Source organism: Primulina eburnea, chromosome 17 (assembly GCF_022965805.1).
Source record: "Primulina eburnea isolate SZY01 chromosome 17, ASM2296580v1, whole genome shotgun sequence".
Taxonomy (NCBI): domain Eukaryota; kingdom Viridiplantae; phylum Streptophyta; class Magnoliopsida; order Lamiales; family Gesneriaceae; genus Primulina; species Primulina eburnea.
Genome location: NC_133117.1, coordinates 5,377,369 through 5,397,510, shown reverse-complemented (window position 1 = coordinate 5,397,510; position 20,142 = coordinate 5,377,369). Strand labels below are relative to the sequence as shown.

Here is a 20,142-nt window from a genome sequence, read left to right as displayed (position 1 = left end):
AAACTGTGGGTTTTGTGCTGCATGACTAGAGACACCTCTTGAACTTGTAGGAGACACCTCTAAATTCCTTGCACTAGTGGATCGAAGGGTCATGCAGCGACGAGGACGTCGCGTTCTGAAAGAAAGGTTATTGTGATACTCTTGTCTCACACTGGTTAAAAACAAAAGTTTTAAATAGCTTATAATGAGTTACAATGGACTTCTAAAATCACTTGAGAGTTAATCATTTTCGTAAAACGGAGACAGATACAAAATAGTTGTTGTAAGATCTCATTGTTCAATCGTGCAGGCAAGGGGCCTGGGCCCGGGGCGTGAAAATATTATACAAAGAACAAGTAGTAACAAATAAACCATTTAGCTACTAAACTATTTTTAAATATGAAAATATTTTATATACGTATACTTTTTAAGTCTAAATGTTTTGAGTGATGTATAATCACCTACATATTGACCAGGTCACAGTTGAATAATATATCATTTGGTGACTACATATGAGCATACTGTTCAGGGTTTCATACTCAACGATGGCAACTCAGTTGCTAATATTGTATAATTATAGATCCAGTAAAACAGTTATATATGAGCATTCAATTTTTAACATTTCACAAATTAATTCTAAAGGTAATCAATCGAGTGGGTAAATGTCCAATTGATCGGACATCGTCAATGGACATTGGAATTAAGGTCATTAACTAATTGTCGTAATTTGAAACATTAAAACGAACCATTGATTAAGCTTCATAATCTTCAATAAAACTATTTACATTGTAATGTACATCAAGGCATGACGTGTAAGCTATTTAATTAATGAGTAGGTCTCTTGTGCTTCAAATAAGAGACATGTCTCTCGAAATTGATAAATAAATTAACTACTTATTAGCTTTAATTTAATAATTATTTGACTTTCCGTAAATTGGAAGCATTTTTTATGACCCAAATATTGGCTTTACGTTGTGCCCTCGAGGAGTTGAATGAATTTTTGCAGGCAAATTTGTAAGGGGGAAGAATTTTTTATAAGTTTTTTAAAATTAGTTTTTGTGGCCACTTGTGTTTTTATTTGTTCTGAATGATAATTTCAATTTGAAAAATCGGAAAATACATGAATAAAACTGAAATTTAAGAATATAGATCATCAAAAATCATAATATAATATTATTATGGGGATATATGTGTTCTATTGTATAACAAGTGGTGTCAGAGCTCAGACCTATGTTTATATATTGGACTGTCATATTAGACATCCGATGATTCTTGTAAATTTCATGCTCCAGTCGTTCGTTTCTTGGCTTGAAATGGTGTGTTAAAAGTCTCACGCCGACTATATTAAGCCTTTGGAAATTGTTTACATGGACCTAATAATCCTTCTTTTTAGCTAACTTTTGAGTTTAAATTACATCCAATTCTTAATTAAAAAAAAACAAACAATGGATTGTATATTACAAAGAGGGAAATTTCTAATTTGTTTCTTATACCAGTTGGTGTGCTTGCCAGTGACTTCAGTTCCCCTTCCTTTTGTTTTTAATTATTTTAAAAAGAACTTTAAATTGCATTTATAATGGTAAATTGTTTTAATTATATAAATAATATACTACAACATGAATTTTTAGTAAAATGAATGTTAATGTGAAATTTAAATGACTTCCAGATATATGTTGTGATTACATAAATTATACTTTATATTTACATTTTATGTTTTGTTATCAATTGACAAATAATTTATTTACGCACTATGTTTAATATACTTTGGTAATTTGACTAATATAAAATAATTAAGGCAAAAATTTGTGTGCGACGGTCTCACGGGTCGTATTCGTGATACGGATCTCTTATTTGGGTCATCCATGAAAAAATATTACTTTTTATGCTAATAGTATTACTTTTTATTGTGAATATGGGTAGGGTTGACCCGTCTCACAAATTAAGATCCGTGAGACGGTCTCACATGAGACCTACTCAATAATTAATTTACTTATTTATATAATTCAAGGGCAATATCAATATATAGCTTCACCAAATTAAAGAATTTAAATCATATATGGTGCCATCTTTTTTTTTCCCGGATTGATTATTATGTCTTTAATTTGAGATAAATAGATAACGAGAGAGAGAGAGAGAGAGATTTTAAATTTTAATACAAAGCTCGCATATATTTTTGTATTGTTTTTTTTTTATTTTGAATTTTTAACAATTATTATTTGAAAAATGAATATAAAATATTTCAAAGGAGAAAGCGCTTAGCACTTACGTGTTTACTTCAAATATTTTTATATAAATATACTAATGTAAATTATATATTATTTTAGCTAAAGTTCCTTTTTAGTTTCCAGTATATTACATGATTGTTACTTCCAAATATTTTTTCACGTTGATATTAACTGATGATGAGCTTATTCATTTAAATTTAAAATTTATGTTTTCTATTATTTAAAATTTTATTTAGTTAATAATAAAATTACGGTATTTCTATCATTTTATTTTTAATTCAACCTAAAAAATAACATTCTATTTAAGCCTAAATTCTGATTAGTCAAACTTGGTCTCTGCAATCTCGTGATTTGATTATCATAAGTAGTATGACCACGTCTCTTATGATATTATTTTATAAATTTATATTCATGATTAGATCGATATTTTTAATAAAAATTAATATTTTTGATATTATTTTTTTATGAATTTGATTGGAAAATTATTGTTGGTTTAAGCGTGTATGAATCAGAGTAGTATTGAGATGGATGATCTCATTAGAAATTCTCATGCGTCAAGTTGCTGACGTTACTCCGCTTGATTTGGTTGGCTATGTGAGCTATAAAAGAGTGACATAATATCTTAACGGGTAATATTATCTATGGTGAAGACAGAGTCGACGGTAGAGAAATCATAAGACTGATCTCTAAGAGATATATATAACACCAGCAGATAAACACAGATCACCTTACTCTGAACTCATGTGCTTAACAGTCTGACTCGTTACCATCCAAGCAAGTGCATCATGAATTCTCACAAATATAAAAAAAAAAAATTGTGTTACTAACTTCCGTAATTTTTGGTCAAATAGTAAGCTATTGATGTGACGGTGATCAACCTAAAAAATTTACTAAAATCAGGGTTGTGAATAGCTTATGGAAAAATTTCTTACATATGTATTCAGTATTCCTCTCCTTCGTTCCTCCCTCGTCACTCTATTCAATTTTACTGATAGGAAGGGAATAATTATCAGCGTAAAAACACACTCACACACACAAGGTTTTTGCTCCTGCGTACATTGGATGTGCGTTCCAAGAAATGGGCCACCACCATAACAGCCTCCACCAGCACCACGCGACCGCCACTGATGACGGCGGCGGCGTTTCACAGCGCGTCAGCAGCCCAAGATTCTCTGGTCCAATGACCCGAAGAGCGCACTCATTCAAGCGCAATAGTAGTAACAATAATTCTTCACAGAACACTCAAAACAGCAGTGGGCATCATCATCATGAGAACGTCATCGATCTTCAGCAGCTCAATTCTCCTAGATCTGAAAGCCCGGTATCCGGTGATGGGTCCGAGTCTTTTAGGGCGGCACACGCCAGCAGCGTGGCGCAGAGGGTTCATCTGAGGAGAAAGATTCAATCTTTGAGGGTGGATTTTGGGGAATTGGGGCTGGAGTTGAAAGGAAAGAAGAAGCTGGGGCAGTGGATGTTTTTGATGTTCTGTGGGTTGTGCTTGTTTATGGGTGTTTTCAAGATTTGTGTTGCTGGCTGGTTTGGATCTACTGTTGATAGGCTTTCGAACAATCAGGTATTATTTTCACTTTCTTTGAATGAAAATCAACCTATTATATAGCCACTTCTTGTCTTTCTTTAATTATTTTTTTAATAGCTATCGTTTAATAGGAATTATATATTGCTGTTTATGTGAACTGGGAAGTGTTATTTTTTAGTTTCTGACTGGAATACAGCGATAATCAGTTAAAATAATATTGGTAGTTACTAACTTTATCATTTTCTTGAAATGGATATACTTCAGAGGGCATTCTTATCGACTAATTTAGTTATATTTCCTTGCTTGCTAGTTCTGTATCAGGCGTTCATTTTATTTTGGCATTTCCACCAATTTTTTGATAACTTACATTCATATTCTACTGTCTGAATGTGACTGAAAAATGGTCGATAGTAAAATACCCAATAGAGCTGTACTAAATGATTGGCATAATTTTTTTTATAGAGACTCTTGTTGTTTAACAGTCAATGAGATGATTTCTCAAACGAATGGTGAAGAAGAAAGATTAGATATTGCTCATTTCTACCTTCATACTGATGAGGATTTCCTTCTCGCTCTCAATTCATCCCATTAATTATCATATTTCAATGGCTGTGTAGATGTATTTTTATTTAGTCGCTCAAGCTAAATTGAGCAAAGTTGCGGCTGCAGATCCAATCAATTTTCACCATATTAGTTGAACCAGTGTGAAATCTCTCTCAGGTCCGCTAAATTGAGCAAAGTCGAGGCATTTGCAAATATGATTGGAAACTGAAAGAAACTTGAATATGGCCTTGTTTTCGCTCTGATTTTCTTTGTGCGCTGATAAATTGCGAACAAGTCATCATTTGATTTCCAGATGCACTTTTAACCAATATGGTATCTAGATAAACATTAACATGCTAGGATAAAAGAGGTTTTTAATTTTTTTAATATCCAATATGTCTTGCAACAAGAAATTTAACTGACACATGGTTGCTAGTTATAGTGTATCTATATACGAAATAGAAATAAATAGTAATAATGCCCTCTTACAGCATTGAGTTTGTGCGCAAATGCATAGCATTTCTACGTATAATAAAGGCATTTTTATAGGTTCATTTTTACTTTAATGTAGGCTTTGATTTTAGATTTTGATGAGTAAAAGCATTGGCATAGAAATCAACCTTGGATGCATAATTTTGCCAAGCAAAAATATTCATATTTAGAGCTATATTTCAGACAGTGCGATTGTGTTATGATTTACTGCCTTTTGCACTTTTTCTGACGTGTTTCATTAAAATAATATCTCCTCATGGTCTTTTAATGTTGGCTTGGTTCCTCGTTCATTTTACAGGATATTGTCTCTCACGACTATGGATATACGGAAGGAAGTGATGGTCTGAGCATAGGAAGTGGGGTGGAACAAACTTTAACAATGGTAACCTCGGCCATCATTGATGGCCGTATTAGCATGGCTGATGTGAGTAACAAATTTTTGTTATTTAATGCTTCAAAGCTTGAAGCTCGAATGTGCATTTCTACTTTTTCTGAATGAGTTTTTTTCAGCATTCAGGAATTTGGTCCAAGCCTGATAGCGAGAACTTTACTCACTGCATAGATCATCCAAAAAGTCATAAAAGTAAGGGTGTTTTGAGTAATTTTCGTGGATTCTGCATAATTATATGTATCTTTGGTTACATGTTTTGGTCATCTTCTTATCAGAGCTGGAGTTGAAAACAAATGGTTTTCTTCTAACAAATGCAAATGGTGGATTAAACCAAATGAGATTTGGGGTATGTTTGTCATCAATTTGATAATTTAGAATGTCTATATTCAAGGTTTTCATTAATTTAGTCTAACGAATGGATATTTTAGAGTGCAGATCTGTGATATGGTTGCTGTTGCTAAAATTATGAGGGCTACACTTGTCCTTCCATCCCTTGATCACACTTCATATTGGGCTGATGAGAGGTGCTCTACAACTTTCTTTGTTGATTTGCAGTTTGCAATGTGTCTTTGTTTGGTTGGTCTCTGGAGTTCAACTCTAGATCCCAACCTTCGTGTGCATAAGAAGTCCTACCTTCTTCGACGTCCTTCATTTCTGTCTACTTTTTTCTATTCATTGTACAACTTTTTCATTTTCATACAATCACTACTGTTCATCTCTTTCTACTTGTATTGTCAATTTTCAGCCCAGCCAAATGCCACCTATCTTTTTCTGCTTCTCTTTGTTGCACAATCTTATCTTGTTTATGAGAAATTAACCCATTAGAAAGATTTGCTAGCACAAAGTTTCCACATATAGTTACTTTGAGTTCTTTTCATGATATTCTTACTTGTTCTATAAATGGTTACTGCTACCAAATACCAATCGCAAAATGCTCATGTTTAAATGCTTTATTGCATCTTTATGATCCCAGAAATATCTAACTCTGAACATATTTTGTTTATGACATTTCCAGTGGTTTCAAAGATCTGTTTGACTGGCAACACTTCATTGATTCACTAGAAGATGATGTTCACATAATTGAAAGATTACCATCTGAATATGCTGGAATTGAACCCTTCGTAAAGACTCCTATATCTTGGTCTAAGGTAAGAACCTTGTTACATTATTATTCCAGTGATATTTTTTTCAAGTTATATTCAAATATACCGATTTTTAACTTCATCAGCATGACAATTGGAATATGCCAACTACTATTATCATTTAATTGACTGTGTTTTTTTATGGTTATCTTGACGTATGTTTCCCATGGCATTGTGTGAACAATCAGTTGTGATTATGCCAAACAAGATTGCGATTTTCATGTACCATTGCCTTCATAAATGATTTATAAGACAATTTATTTGATTAACTTAATGATAATGGCACTTCTGCCGAGCCTACAAGGTCAAATTTAAGCAAAAATGTATGCTTCTGTTTCAACTATACAGACAAAAGAAAATGTGGCCATTTATCATCTTGCAATTTTGAACATTTTTTACATGTTAAAAACATATAAATGACGAACGATGGATCGGGAAATTTTGTACCGTGAAAGTCCAATAGAGTCTAGATTTAGTTGATGATGATGATACCCGTTGCTGAAGGTTTAGAATTTTAGAATAACTATGTTCAAAATGATAATGCATGCTGTTTCTCATTTTCGTTTTTATTATGGACATATATCAGATAGTCAAAGTCGATGGTTCATGTAGAATCCCTTAATTTGAAGTGTTTTCTTATCTATGTTTTACATAGCCTTTCTTTATGGTTTCCTCTCATATTGTAGTCAAGTTAGAGTGACTTCATGAGAGGATAATAAATATAGTTATAGTTTAGCTTCTATGTCATGGGTTGTGATGGGCCCCGACAATATACTAAAGGGATCTTTGAGCAATATACCAATTTTCTCGTGATGTCTTCATCGAATCCCAACACCATGATAACAAACCTTGATCTCGAAATCTAGATTTTGGACTGATTCGGAAAATGAGAGATTATCTTAAAAGGCCTCCTATAAAGTACCATAATGAATTTGGCCTTAAATTAAGTTAAACTTATCGAATTAACCTTTTAATTATATTGAATTCCAAACATATTCTTTAACTCCAATTATGTTAATTAACCTTTTACCTTGTTTATTTTTTAAACATTAGTATGCATGTAAAATTAGAAAATTATAATTTGTATTAAATTGACAAAGTTTTTACAGATTAATTGTTGGGTTTTTGGTTAATACATGCATAATCAGATCAATATAGTCTTTGGTTAAGCAAGATTGAAAGAAATTGCTTTACTCTCTACAAACTCCCTTCCACCTTCAAACCATATTTTGTCTCCATCCCGAGGTTTGCAAATATTGAATTTATTGTATACCAACATAAACAAGTCATACCTACTTGGTGGCCATAATTGCTGTGGATTCTGCTTGAGATGTTAGTATATGGAAGGAAGTAAAATTTTAGAGAAGTTCTGTACGTGAATCCTGGACTAGAACTATGCAGATATCACTCAATTAGGGAAAATATATCTTAGATTTGCCTGTCATTTTGCTATTCCTAGATTAGTTTATCTATGCATGCAAATAGTGTTGTAAATATTTATGATCCTCCTTGTTAATTGGGCGTACTCAAAGCTTCTGCTTAGCTTAATTGTGTGAATTCTTTAAATCAGGTCAGTTACTATAAATCTGAGGTCCTTCCCCTATTGAAGCAGCATAAAGTAATGTATTTTACTCATACTGATTCTCGAATAGCCAACAATGGCCTTCCCGATACTATACAGAAGCTAAGATGCCGTGTAAACTATAGAGCACTGAAATATTCTGCCCCTATTGAAGATCTAGGGAGACTTTTGGTGTCAAGAATGCGACAAACTGATGGCCCTTACCTTGCACTGCATTTGAGGTTTGCTCTGTTCCTACTTAATTTTGAAATAATTTTCAAGTTTAAGTTTCCTTGTTTTCCTTTAACTTGGAGTTCCTTAAAATAAACCAGGTGAGCTGATATTCAAGTTTTTTTAACAATTTGTTTGCGCATTTGAAAAATATCTCCATTCTTCCAGTGGGGCATGGACCTATGATGCTTTCAAAATATGTGGACTTTACTCTAAAATATCAATAAACAAACTAAAGGGGATAAATTGATCTTGTAAAAGATCTCTTTAATTTTACATTAGCTCTCAATTTCAACGGTGTTGCGTTGAAAAAAGTAAGTCAGCTAGGTAAGATTCGGCAGAGAGTTTTTAGAAGAACCAATCTGTTCATTTTTGTCATCTATCTGCTTTCTATCATTTTTTACTTCATAAAGGTAACAGTTCCTTGATAAAAATGACTGGTCAATCTGGTCCTGACTGCATTCCAGTTTGAAAAGGAACAGTCATTTCTATATTCGTATGTGGTTCAAAAACCTGAACTAAGGTTCATGGTTCGGCTCCAGTTCCGGAAACAAGAGTCAAACTGAACCATGGTGCAGCCTGGGTTCATCCAATCACCTTTCTGCTGTCCTCTCGCGGAATGGCCATCTCTGTACTGGTTCCATAATTCATGGTTGGTGATTAACCTTTAGAGGGATATAATGAGCGTCTAGTTGCTTTGTTTCAAGTTTGAATTGGCCAAAATTCATACAACTTTTGCTAGTGACTATGATTGAAAACCCTGCTTGGAGTTCTTATTTTTATTCTTTTTCTTCTTTTGGGGTAGTCATGTCCTTTCCATGTTGAAACACTAGGATTAATTCTTTTGCTCTGTGGTGTTCTCTAATCTTTTCTTGCCTTAACTTTAACCAGTTCATATTAATAGCATTAAGACCTCCAGTATGAAACTTACCCTTGTAGAGTACCATCTTGTGGGTTATTCTTTTGTATTTGACAGGACTTTTGGACAGTAGAATAGCCTCTCATTCATAAAAACATGATCAATTTTTTCTATAAACAAGAATTTAGCATTTGTCTTGATACAGCAATGCTCAAGCACAGTTTCCTGTCTTTTCAGAAGTAATGTTGCATATTTGAGGTCTATATCGGGAATTCTATGTGTTGCTCATTCATTGATAAATTTCATTGCAGGTACGAGAAGGACATGCTTGCTTTTACAGGATGCAGCCATAATTTGACCGCTGAAGAAGATAATGAACTTCGGCAAATGCGTTACGAGGTCGGTCATTGGAAGGAGAAAGAAATTGATGGAGTAGAAAAAAGAAAGCTTGGTGGCTGCCCTATGACCCCTAGGGAAACTGCACTCTTACTTAAAGCGCTTGACTTCCCATCCAAGACAAATATTTACTTGGTGGCTGGTGAAGCTTATGGAAACGGGAGCATGCAGTATCTTACAGATAGTTATCCGAATATATTTTCCCACTCATCACTAACAACAGCAGAAGAGATAAGTCCGCTCATAAATCATCAAAACATGCTTGCTGGTTTGGACTACGTTGTTGCCCTTCAAAGTGACGTTTTCGTTTACACATATGATGGTAACATGGCCAAGGCAGTACAAGGTCATAGACGTTTTGAAGGTTTCAAGAAAACCATTAACCCGGATAGGTTAGCATACAAACTTCCTTTCATTTTTCATGTGGTACCGAGATTTTAATTGGCAGGATAAGATGGGAGTCAAATTCTAAGGGATTTTAATGGAATTCGATGGGCCAAACTTGCAATTTTAGAGATATTAGGAATAAATGTTTATTGTTTTTGTGTGGAGTGCCTGCTTTCAGTTTCAGAAAATATTTTTCAGGATATCACAGCTAAACCCAATGAGACATTATTTAAGTTCTTTGTTTCTGTTTTTCTTCCTGCAGGATGAATTTTGTAAAACTTGTTGATGATTTCGACGAGGGAAAGATTTCTTGGAAGAAATTTCGGTCTAAAGTACAAAAGGTTCACAAGGATCGTATGGGTGGCCCATATATGAGGGAGGTTGGCGAGTTCCCGAAGTTGGAAGAGAGTTTTTATGCAAACCCCCTTCCTGGCTGTATTTGTGAGAGAACCCCCCAACATATGAGCTCAAACTAGTCATGCTGCCCCATTGTTTCAAGATCAAGGCTTCAAATCGGAGAGAAGATAAGAATGTGCTGCCAAATCATATATAGACAATCAAGAATACCCAACTGGTTTTTCCAGTACACCGGAATCATTTCTCAAGAGATGTTGGCCGGTCACAAATCAGACCAGTATATACCAAGAAAGGTGTAACTCACATTTTTGGGTAAGTCTCTTTTATTGCACAGATTGTGTAGCTGCAAATAGGTATATATATATATATATATATATATATATATATATATATACTCATTATCCACGGATCAGTATGTTGCTTCAATGGATTTACACACATTCCACTGGTTAAGCTCTTGGAAGTGACATTGAAGCGGTTTACAGACCAAAAATACTACATTTGTATTACCAACAACCATTGATGAATCCATGAATGAACATACTATTTATCATAATGGAAATATGCATATGAACTTAGATTGTAATTTGTTGTGAACTAATCATCTCTTGGATTGTGGATTGCAGTTTTATTCAATGAAATTTTTCCAAATCTTTCATCACATGTTGTGTTATATCATGGTGTGTTAAAACTTCTATAAATTAATAATGTTGGAACCATGAAATTTTATTAATTTAGAGATTTATTAATTAATTGATAAATCAATAATTTTTATTTTAAATAGTTTTTGTTCTTCAACAACCATTAATTTAATTACATAAAAAGTTGTGTTTAATCACAACATGTATCTTGTTTTATTGAATTAATATACAAAAATTTCGTTATACATATATATTTATAAAAATAATAAGAAAATGATATTCAATTTTCCTATAATTAAGCAATATTTATGGTATTGGTTAATCAAATAAAATTCATAGTAGAAACAAAAATAACATTAAAATCAAATTTCATGAAAAAAAATAACCATATAATCATATTTTACTAAATTGTTCTAGTTATGTATCCGTTTCAGAGAATTATTTATTTACGATATCGGCAGGAGCAAAATTGCATATAAAAAAAATTTCGAAAAACTATTATCTTATCAATCCATTAAAACTATTAATTTACCACATTTGCTCAAGTTGGAACCAACATAAAATATTATCTTATACATATTATTACTTATTGAATATTAATTTATACAAGTTTTAGTGTATGATTTATTATTTGATAAAAGGCTGAATGATTGATTCCTTTTTGCTCATGGCTTGTTTGTGGAAGAATATTGGCATGCCAGTTTTATGCTTGTGTGGGATAAGAATTTGATGCAACGACTATATATATATATATATATATATATATATATATATATATATATATGTATGTATATATATATATATATATATGTATGTATATGTGTGTGTGTGTGTGTGTGTGGATAGAGAGATAGATATAGATTATATACTGTCTGTTGCTGGTGTTTCTGGACACCAAGAAATCTTGGTTCAAAAGTAGTTGTCCTGGCTCCAACATCTGCAGGTGATTGTATCAGTCACTACAAAAGTATAGATTCTGACCCCCAAAGCCACCCTAGCTACTCTGTTTGAATTCATGGTTTTTGCATATTATTCGTTTGATTTTAGTGAAAGTTTGACTGTATTATTGGTGATGCATAATGGCCTGTATAAATTTTAAAATATAAAAATGAACAGTTTATATTATTCAATATTAGGATTTAAAATTGTTGAAATTGATAATTAAACTATAGTATCAATAAAGAGACGAGTAAATCTTGAACCCAAGCAGCAAAGCATCAATTAAATGTGATTGTTTTCCTGTATTAAAAAAATATAATTTACTTTCATTTTTTTGAAATTATTATTTTAATCCAATTTTTATTAATTATATTTCATATTTCAACAAAATTTAGCATATTTTATTATTTTAAACATTATCAAAATATCGATTATATGATAAGAGTTTGTACAATTTTATCATCATAATAAAATTTATGTTTCTACAAATCCAAATTCATGTACATATTTTTATTTTCTCCATTATATGTACTATATTTACGATTAGATTTTTATTGATCCGACTTTGTGACATCAATTTTCTCCAATCAATTTAGATTTTTTTTACTATGAATTTTTTTTCCACTTAATAAAAAATAGCATAATAACCTATTTCTATACAAATTACTTGGGTTAATTGCATCAGACCTCCTTGTGAAAAGTATAAAAAAAACATAAAATTCTATAAAAATATTAATAGGCTAATACATCATTTTTTTTTTAAAAAAAATCCTACACATTTTATCATTATATTATAAATTGTTAGATCACTTAGTTTTGATGATAAAAAAAAAACAATAATTCATTGTATTAGAACAAACTATCATTTTACTTGCATTTACAGGTATTCGACCGATATGCCAAAGACGCAAATTTTCAATCGAATTCAATAGTTGGGTTAACAGTCGCAAGCTACTAAATTTGTCTACCGGTTTCAGTAAAGCTACTCAATTGCTTCATTGATTATCCAAAAGTAGAAAAAGACAAATCTGTTATCCGATCGGACTGATCAGAGATATATTGAAGCAATTTACAGATGGACATATTTAAGGATACTTGTACAAGTCAACAGATCAGAAAATAAGCTTAAATTAAAAAAAATTTGCACATATCCTACCAACTCTCATATGACAGCAAACATTACACCAATATGCGGTCTCACATCATTTATGTGGATTTTAAAGGCGCAAAAGCAGGAAAGACAATAAAGATAATTTAATGAAAGCTGCAGTATGTGACAACAATGTGTCCATATTGTCGGGCTATAGTACAAAGAGTCGTTGAACCGGAAAAAAACTCAAGTACTATATATAGATAATGCAAGCAAGAATTCAACCAAAAAAAAAAACGCATTTGAAGCAAAAATTCAAAAGATTGTATACTCAAATATTTCTGAGCACATTTCTCATATATACTTCACACTGTTCAACATCTCTCTTTTCAATATATTATCAGATTTACAAGGATTTTTCAGAGTTTAAAGATAACACTCGATCGTTTGCTACCAGAAACAGTTCGAAGACTAGCAAACATTTTGAATCTTATGATTCATTCTTTTTTATTATCTTTTTAGTGTTTTGGTTGTATGACTAAAGGTCTCAACGTTGTAAGAGATACTAGGAGTTTCAACTTATGAAGTGGATAAAACTTAAGGACAAAAACTTGTGTGAGACGGTCTCACGGGTCGTATTTTGTGAGACGGATCTTTATTTGGATAATCCATGAAAAAGTATTACTTTTTATGCTAAGGGTATTACTTTTTATTGTGAATATGGGTAGGGTTGACCCGTCTCACGGATTGTAATCCGTGAGACGGTCTCACATGAGACCTACTCAAACTTAAGATTGAAGCGAGTTGTTGCAAATGATTTGTAAAACAAAGTCTTCTAGTGAATTTCTTTTTAAATGGAAGAAAAAAGATGTAGAATGATTTTGCTTTCGAACTTCCACGAGTTCAGTCGTTTACACTTCTTTATTTATTTATCTTTTTGAATTTGCATATTTTAGTAAATAGCAATCAAAAGAACAATTGCACCGTTTTTCGTATTATTTGTAGTTCGACCGTTTCTTTAGAGTTGAGAAAAATAGGTCTTTTATCAATTTAAAGATGAACAAATAGAATTAGATATTTAATTTAAAAAATCGTATATGCGCCACTTAGACAGCGAGTGATTTCCTCCTATCACCGAATTATACAAAATAAGAAACATTTACCTTTTTTCATGGAGTTTATGCATGATTTTTAAAAACATGAAGTCTAAAGTTCTATTAATCTTGAACATGTTCGTATGAAGGTGGTTTTTTTTTTTCTTTTGGTTGAGCAATTAATTTTGGATTTAAGTTAATTTTTATATATAATCATAAATTGTTATATTTAAAAAATGTGATTATTCTGTCGTAGTTTGTATCAACAGTCGGAGAGTATCGATTTTTCCTTTACGACAGAATAATCACATTTTTTAAATATAACAACTTATGATTATATATAAAAATTAACTTAAATCCAAAATTAATTGCTAAAAAAAACCAACTTCACACGAACGCCACGTTTGTCCAATAGCACTATTATTATTATTATTATTATTATTATTATTATTATTATTATTATTATTATTATTATTTAAAAAAAAGATTTTTCCAAAATAAATTTTCAAATATTCCAAAACAAAAAAATGGAGAAAGAATTCAAAACTTTCAAAACTACATAAATAAAGTGACAGTATCCCCCAATCAAGAAAGATGAAACAAGGCAAGCAAGTGGAGGGTAACAGCTTCCACTGGTAAAAAGTAACAGAGCTAGATGAAAAAGTAAAAGTTTTAGCGGATACAGCCATCCATCCCTCATTTGTCAGTAAAAGCTATCGAAACCGTACGATCTATTCATGATCAACCACTGCTGAAAAATTCAGACAGCAACTATAATAATATAATAAATTAATAATATTTTCTTATCATCAAACAATATCAATAATAAATTAAACAGAATAAGAATAGTTCCCTTGTTTTTTTTTTAAACTTTAGTTTATGGATTTCCGTATTATTGTCAGAGACAGGAGCTGCCATAAAGACAGCATAGTTGCAGCAGATGCCTGCAGACCTGTCTCTGCAGCACTAGTCATAATTTGTGTTCAGAATACTGTCATAAGTGTGTGTTTTCGTGCGTGGTCTAGTGTGTGTGAGAGGGTCGAGAAAAATTAAGGGAAATTGGCAGGGAAATGTGATCAGAATTCAGAACCATTAGTTTTATCCGTGTACAGAAAGATTCTGCAACAAAAATTTAAAATGGTCCCTCAAATAAATTAATAAGTCTTCCAGTCTGAAATGCATTTACTCCACGGGCTCTAACTCTTTAGCATCGTTTATATTCAACACCAAACACGAAGAATAAATAATTCCAGAAAAAAAAATACCCTCCTCACTGTTTTTCAGTATCTGTACTTCGATTTTTGATCTGGGCTTGCAAGAGATTTCAAGATTTTGGTGTGATATTTCTGGTTTCTTGATGATGACTAGTGTTGGGAGTTGTAGGTACCCTTTCACTGCAATCCAGTGGCAAGAGCTTGAACACCAAGCTCTTGTTTTCAAGTACATGGTTTCTGGGATGCCTATTCCACCGGATCTCCTCTTCACCATCAAAAGAAGCTTGGATTCTTCGTTTTCCTCGAACTTTCTGCTCCAACAACCCCAACACAGTACTATTTCTGTTCTTGATTTCTTACAACAGAATATATATATATATAGCACATGTTTTTTTTTTTTTTGCAATGTTGCTTGTTGTAGAACCAATGATTATTTCTTGTGGGTTTTTCTACAGTTGGATGGAATGGATTCCAAGTGGGGTTTGGGAGGAAAATAGATCCAGAACCAGGGAGATGCAGAAGAACAGATGGCAAGAAATGGAGGTGTTCGAAAGAGGCATATCCTGATTCCAAGTACTGTGAAAGACACATGCACAGAGGCAGAAACCGTTCAAGAAAGCCTGTGGAAATACTGTCGACGCCACCAAAAACAGCAACACCCGCAAATGCTATTCCTATCAACTCAACAACACCCCAAAAACCACACCATTTCTCTTCTCAGAATCCGTCTTCAAGACCTTCAGTCATTGGCTTGCAAGCTTCTCAAGAAAATCCCACCAGCTTTTTCATGGATTCCAGTCCTTATTCTCTTCTACATGGCAAAGATTATAGGTTCGTGTGAACTTACAGTTGATGTGGTTGAAGCATATTCATGGTAAACAGCATAATCATTACATTTTCTTGGTTATTGAGATGATTCTTGGTGCAGAAGCAGCAATAGACATGGTGTGAAAAGGGATATCAATGAACACACATTTTTCGGAGAGGCAAATCCAATCTCTCACAATGATTCCACGTGGCAACTGGCACCACTTACCATGGGTTCATCTGTGTCCCAAATGAAACACAAGCCTTATTCTTCTGATTTCCAGACTGGTCAGCAGCATCTGCAGAGCCTTAAAGATTACAATTTCATGCCTGATTCTGATCACCCCAAGAAAATCATGCATCATTTTCTCGACGAAAGCCCACACAATGACAAAGATTCTTGGCCTAATTCGGATGATAAAATGTCGATCCACAACAATCCTCAGCTCTCAATTTCTGTACCCAAGTCTATGCATGACTTCTTCATGACACAAAAATAGTAAGTCCTTGATTCAAATTTCTCACCATAACAGACAACTGAAACGCAAATTCAACTCAACCTTTAACTGTTCTTGCAGAGATCCACGACAGACGAAGATATGAATAGACGCTCGTTCTTGGCATCAAAAAGGGCAGCAGAGTAATTTAAATTCTGATAGGACAGATCTTCTTTCTCTTAAGCCATTAGTAGACATGTGGAAACACAGTTTTCTTATATATATATATATATATATATATATATATATATATATATATATATATATATACTATCTCGTGGGTAGAAGGGTTCAGAGGAATCCATGTAAGGTAACTGGGAAATCACTTCGGGATTTTGCTTTTTCAGACGATATTCATATTTGTTTGCTATCACTGGTAGTAGTATTTATTTTTGTTTGAAAGGCAGCTGCTGCCATTTTTGATACATGCTGTGTATTTTTTCTTTCATTTTTGCATCAGAAGATAATAGATACATGCATAGATATAACGTCGGTAGATAGATACAGCCTTGATTGTCTTCACTTTCAAACCACTAATTATAACTTTTCTTAACAGCAACTTTGTGGGCCTGATTCTTGTTCTTGCCCGAGCTGGAAACAAATTTCAGAAATTCTTTTTTTTTTTCTTTTCTTTTTCTGGGTTTTTGATTTCTCAGTTAATTTTTAATGCTTGAGTAATATAAGAAATAAGATGTCAAATTTTCAGAAAAAATAAAGAAAGAAATGATCGAGAAGAATGCTATCAATACACTATTGTTGATTTCTCATTATTCTTACTTAAAATTCAGAGTTTTTCAGGAAAATAAAAACAAGAAATACGGCTAATCGGAAGTTTGCATGAATGTGATTATGAAATGTTTTTCACAAAAATTTAAGCTCAAAATCGTAAAATAAAATAAATTTTATTCACTATACTGAATTCCCGGATCAAATTTATGGTTGTGGGCTGTCAGATTGTACTATCAAATAAAAGAAAAGATACTCCAATTTCCCATATTTACCTGCATTTGATGATCTACACCATATCTAACCATATTCATTCAAACAATCAACACTATTGATCACGCATTTAAGATTTACTTTCTCCGACATAAATTTGTTTCCTCCATGTTTATGTTGTAAAAATAAATCGAAGTCTCAAAATTTACAAACAAAATTCTTATTTTATGTTTATAAATTCATTATAAAAATTATTACACTCTTTCAAAGACTAAGTTAATAAATAAATTGATATATAAATATGTGGTTATCTCATTTATATTTATATATAATACTCATCCATATATTGTTAATTATCTAATATTTGATTTGCATATGGTTTCAATCTATAAATTTAGCTTGAATAAATACTTTTGAATGTTTAAGTTTTATTGTATTTGAAATAATTGTGAGATCACTGATGGTGTAAATAATTTTAGTTCTTTATTTTTTGTAATAATAATAATAATAATGTATTGTGATTTTGTCGACGAAAGAAGATGGACATAATCATATAATGTTGATATAATGTTTGTTAATTTGATTGATTTATATATGATTAATGTATGTTCTTAAATTTTTAAACTTCAAGTTAAATAAAATTATTTTATTAATTGATAGATTGATACATCACAATACACTTTTTTCCCACAATTAGTTAATAATTAATATATTTTAAATTTAATTTTATTTATTTGTTTATTTAATTGATATATAATTATGCATCCCTTCAAATAAAAATTCGAATACTATTAATATTTTTTTACTATACATTCTTTCACATGAAAAGTGATCTACTATTAATATTTTTTAAATCTACAATATATTTTCTATATTTTATAACAAAAAGTTGTCCAAACTTAATTTTTTAAACTTCAAGTTAATTAAACATATACTTTGTATAACAAAAAATAGTTCGAACTTTATTTTTTAAACTTCAAGTTAAACGAACATATAAATCTATGGTTAGTGGTTCAGAATTTGCAATGATAGAAAAATTAAGAAAGTGAAAAAATAAAATATAAATCAAACAAAGAGAAAAATTTTGTTTTTTGCTATATATGTTCTTTATTGAGCTTTTTATGGGAAAATACACCCACACACAAAACCATAAAGTAGCAATAATATTTGACATGTATATCATTAAATAAAAAATATGTAAAGATAATTATTTCCTGTAATATTTTGTTACTAATAAACCATGAAATACAGATTTTATTTGACAAGGCAGATAACTAACGAATTGGACAAATATTTAACAATTCAACAATCTCTCCCTTAAACTGATAAGGTCAACATTGGCTTAATAAAGACGCCTTCCCTCAAACTTGTTCTATAGTGTTCTAATACCAAGTAGCTCCCTTAGTTTCTGAAATGCAGACATTTTGAGGGACTAGGTAAACATGCCAGCTACTTGATTTTCGTTTTTGCAATAGATGAGATCAATTATTTCATTCTTTGTAAGATCTCATAAAAAAAGATAATTCACATCAACGTGCTTGGTTCTTCTATGTAGTACTGGATTATTTGACAATTTTATGACTGAACTATTATCATAATAAATTGCAATAGGATCATGTTCTTGAATTTAAGCTCTTCAAGAATTTTTTTCAACCAAATAGCTTGACATTCACATGAAGTTGCTGCAACAAGTTCAGCTTAAATGGTTGATAAAGTAACAATTGATCGCTTCTTCAAAATCTATGGAACAACCGTTGAATCTAAGAGAAAATCATATCCTAAAGTTTTTCCTATCATCTGGACCTCCCACATAATCACTATCACAAAAAGACACCAATCTGATTGTTCTCCTTTCTTATAGTAGAGACCAAGTTATGGTGTTCGATCTGTGAAACCCCGTTTTTTTTGTGGAGATAAGAATTTTGATGACAACTCTAATTTTGGGATAAATAAACCAAGATCTAAGAATTTGAATAAAGAAAATATTGGATATAAGAAGGTATATTTTAATAATTGTGGGATATAATTTTGAAATTTAGATTTAAAGGTTGATATAAGATTGGTACACATGTAGATCAAGCTAAAAGGAGATCAACTTGAGGATAATGCAATCTTTTGTATTTTTTTGATATTTTTGGTGTATAGATAGGGATAAAATTCAAAAATAGAGGTAGGCTAATAAAAATAAATAAAAGTATAGACGATAAATAAATAAATGCTTGGGAAATTCAAAAGTTTGCCTACCAATATTTTAGGATAAATCAAGAGTCTTATTTTAAGGATAAATTTTCAAATAAAATTCAAAATTTACAAGGATGTAAATTTCGAATTTTAGGAGCAGAAATTAAGTTGTACTGCAGTACAAAAGTCTACCGGATAGTGGTAAATTTAAGCATAAAATTTTGAATTACACCAACCCAATAAGATATGAATTTCGAAATTCATTATCCAAGGATGTGGATAAACGAGAATAAATTATATTAGATTCAAAAAAAATTAAATTCAAAGGTTTAAACTTCAGGATAATACACGATCAGGATAATGGTCATCCCCTATAAATAGGAGGCCTTCCCCATTCGAAAATCACAACACATTTAGAAGCAAAATTTCGAAACTTGCTCTTTGTACTCTCCCCGTATTTTCGAAAGTTACATATTTTCGAAAGTTAGTGTTCCGAATTCTGCTAAGTAGCGATGCTCTACAGCAGTCTAGATCCACACTCAGTTTTGAAATCCTACCATCACCAGTTCTCATTTTGCGAATTATTCAAGGTAAGTGGGTTTTTGCTATATTATAATTTGCACATTTTTCTTTCATAAGT

General features: G+C 31.7%; 2 protein-coding genes across 3 annotated transcripts; both read left to right on the top strand.

Moving 5' to 3' along the window:
* The first annotated feature begins 3,147 nt into the window (after positions 1-3,147).
* LOC140817778 (O-fucosyltransferase 35-like) lies at positions 3,148-10,761 on the top strand. The gene is made up of 9 exons (XM_073177564.1): positions 3,148-3,777; positions 5,075-5,200; positions 5,287-5,359; positions 5,443-5,513; positions 5,603-5,691; positions 6,183-6,315; positions 7,880-8,112; positions 9,272-9,748; positions 10,006-10,761. Exons 1-9 carry the CDS (start codon positions 3,283-3,285, stop codon positions 10,217-10,219), a joined length of 1,911 nt encoding a protein of 636 aa, XP_073033665.1. The 5' UTR covers positions 3,148-3,282; the 3' UTR covers positions 10,220-10,761.
* Positions 10,762-14,811: 4,050 nt separating this feature from the next.
* Positions 14,812-16,627, top strand: LOC140817779 (growth-regulating factor 1-like). 2 transcript variants are annotated; one of them, XM_073177565.1, is made up of 4 exons: positions 14,813-15,411; positions 15,534-15,909; positions 16,007-16,384; positions 16,464-16,627. In XM_073177565.1, coding segments are annotated over exons 1-4 (945 nt in total). In that variant the 5' UTR covers positions 14,813-15,221; the 3' UTR covers positions 16,465-16,627. The 2 variants fall into 2 exon arrangements, with proteins under 2 accessions (XP_073033667.1, XP_073033666.1); XM_073177566.1 differs by lacking the exon at positions 16,464-16,627 and having other exon boundaries at positions 14,812-15,411; positions 16,007-16,385.
* Positions 16,628-20,142: the final 3,515 nt, after the last annotated feature.

Bases quoted from the DNA above. Each gene is read 5' to 3' on its own strand.
- LOC140817778 (XM_073177564.1), top strand. From the start codon at position 3,283: ATGGGCCACCACCATAACAGCCTCCACCAGCACCACGCGACCGCCACT. The intron at 6,316-7,879 runs GTAAGAACCTTG...TCTTTAAATCAG, and splicing joins CTCCTATATCTTGGTCTAAG to GTCAGTTACTATAAATCTGA. The intron at 9,749-10,005 runs GTTAGCATACAA...TTCTTCCTGCAG, and splicing joins AAAACCATTAACCCGGATAG to GATGAATTTTGTAAAACTTG.
- LOC140817779 (XM_073177565.1), top strand. From the start codon at position 15,222: ATGATGACTAGTGTTGGGAGTTGTAGGTACCCTTTCACTGCAATCCAG. The intron at 15,412-15,533 runs GTACTATTTCTG...GTTTTTCTACAG, and splicing joins GCTCCAACAACCCCAACACA to TTGGATGGAATGGATTCCAA. The intron at 15,910-16,006 runs GTTCGTGTGAAC...TTCTTGGTGCAG, and splicing joins CTACATGGCAAAGATTATAG to AAGCAGCAATAGACATGGTG.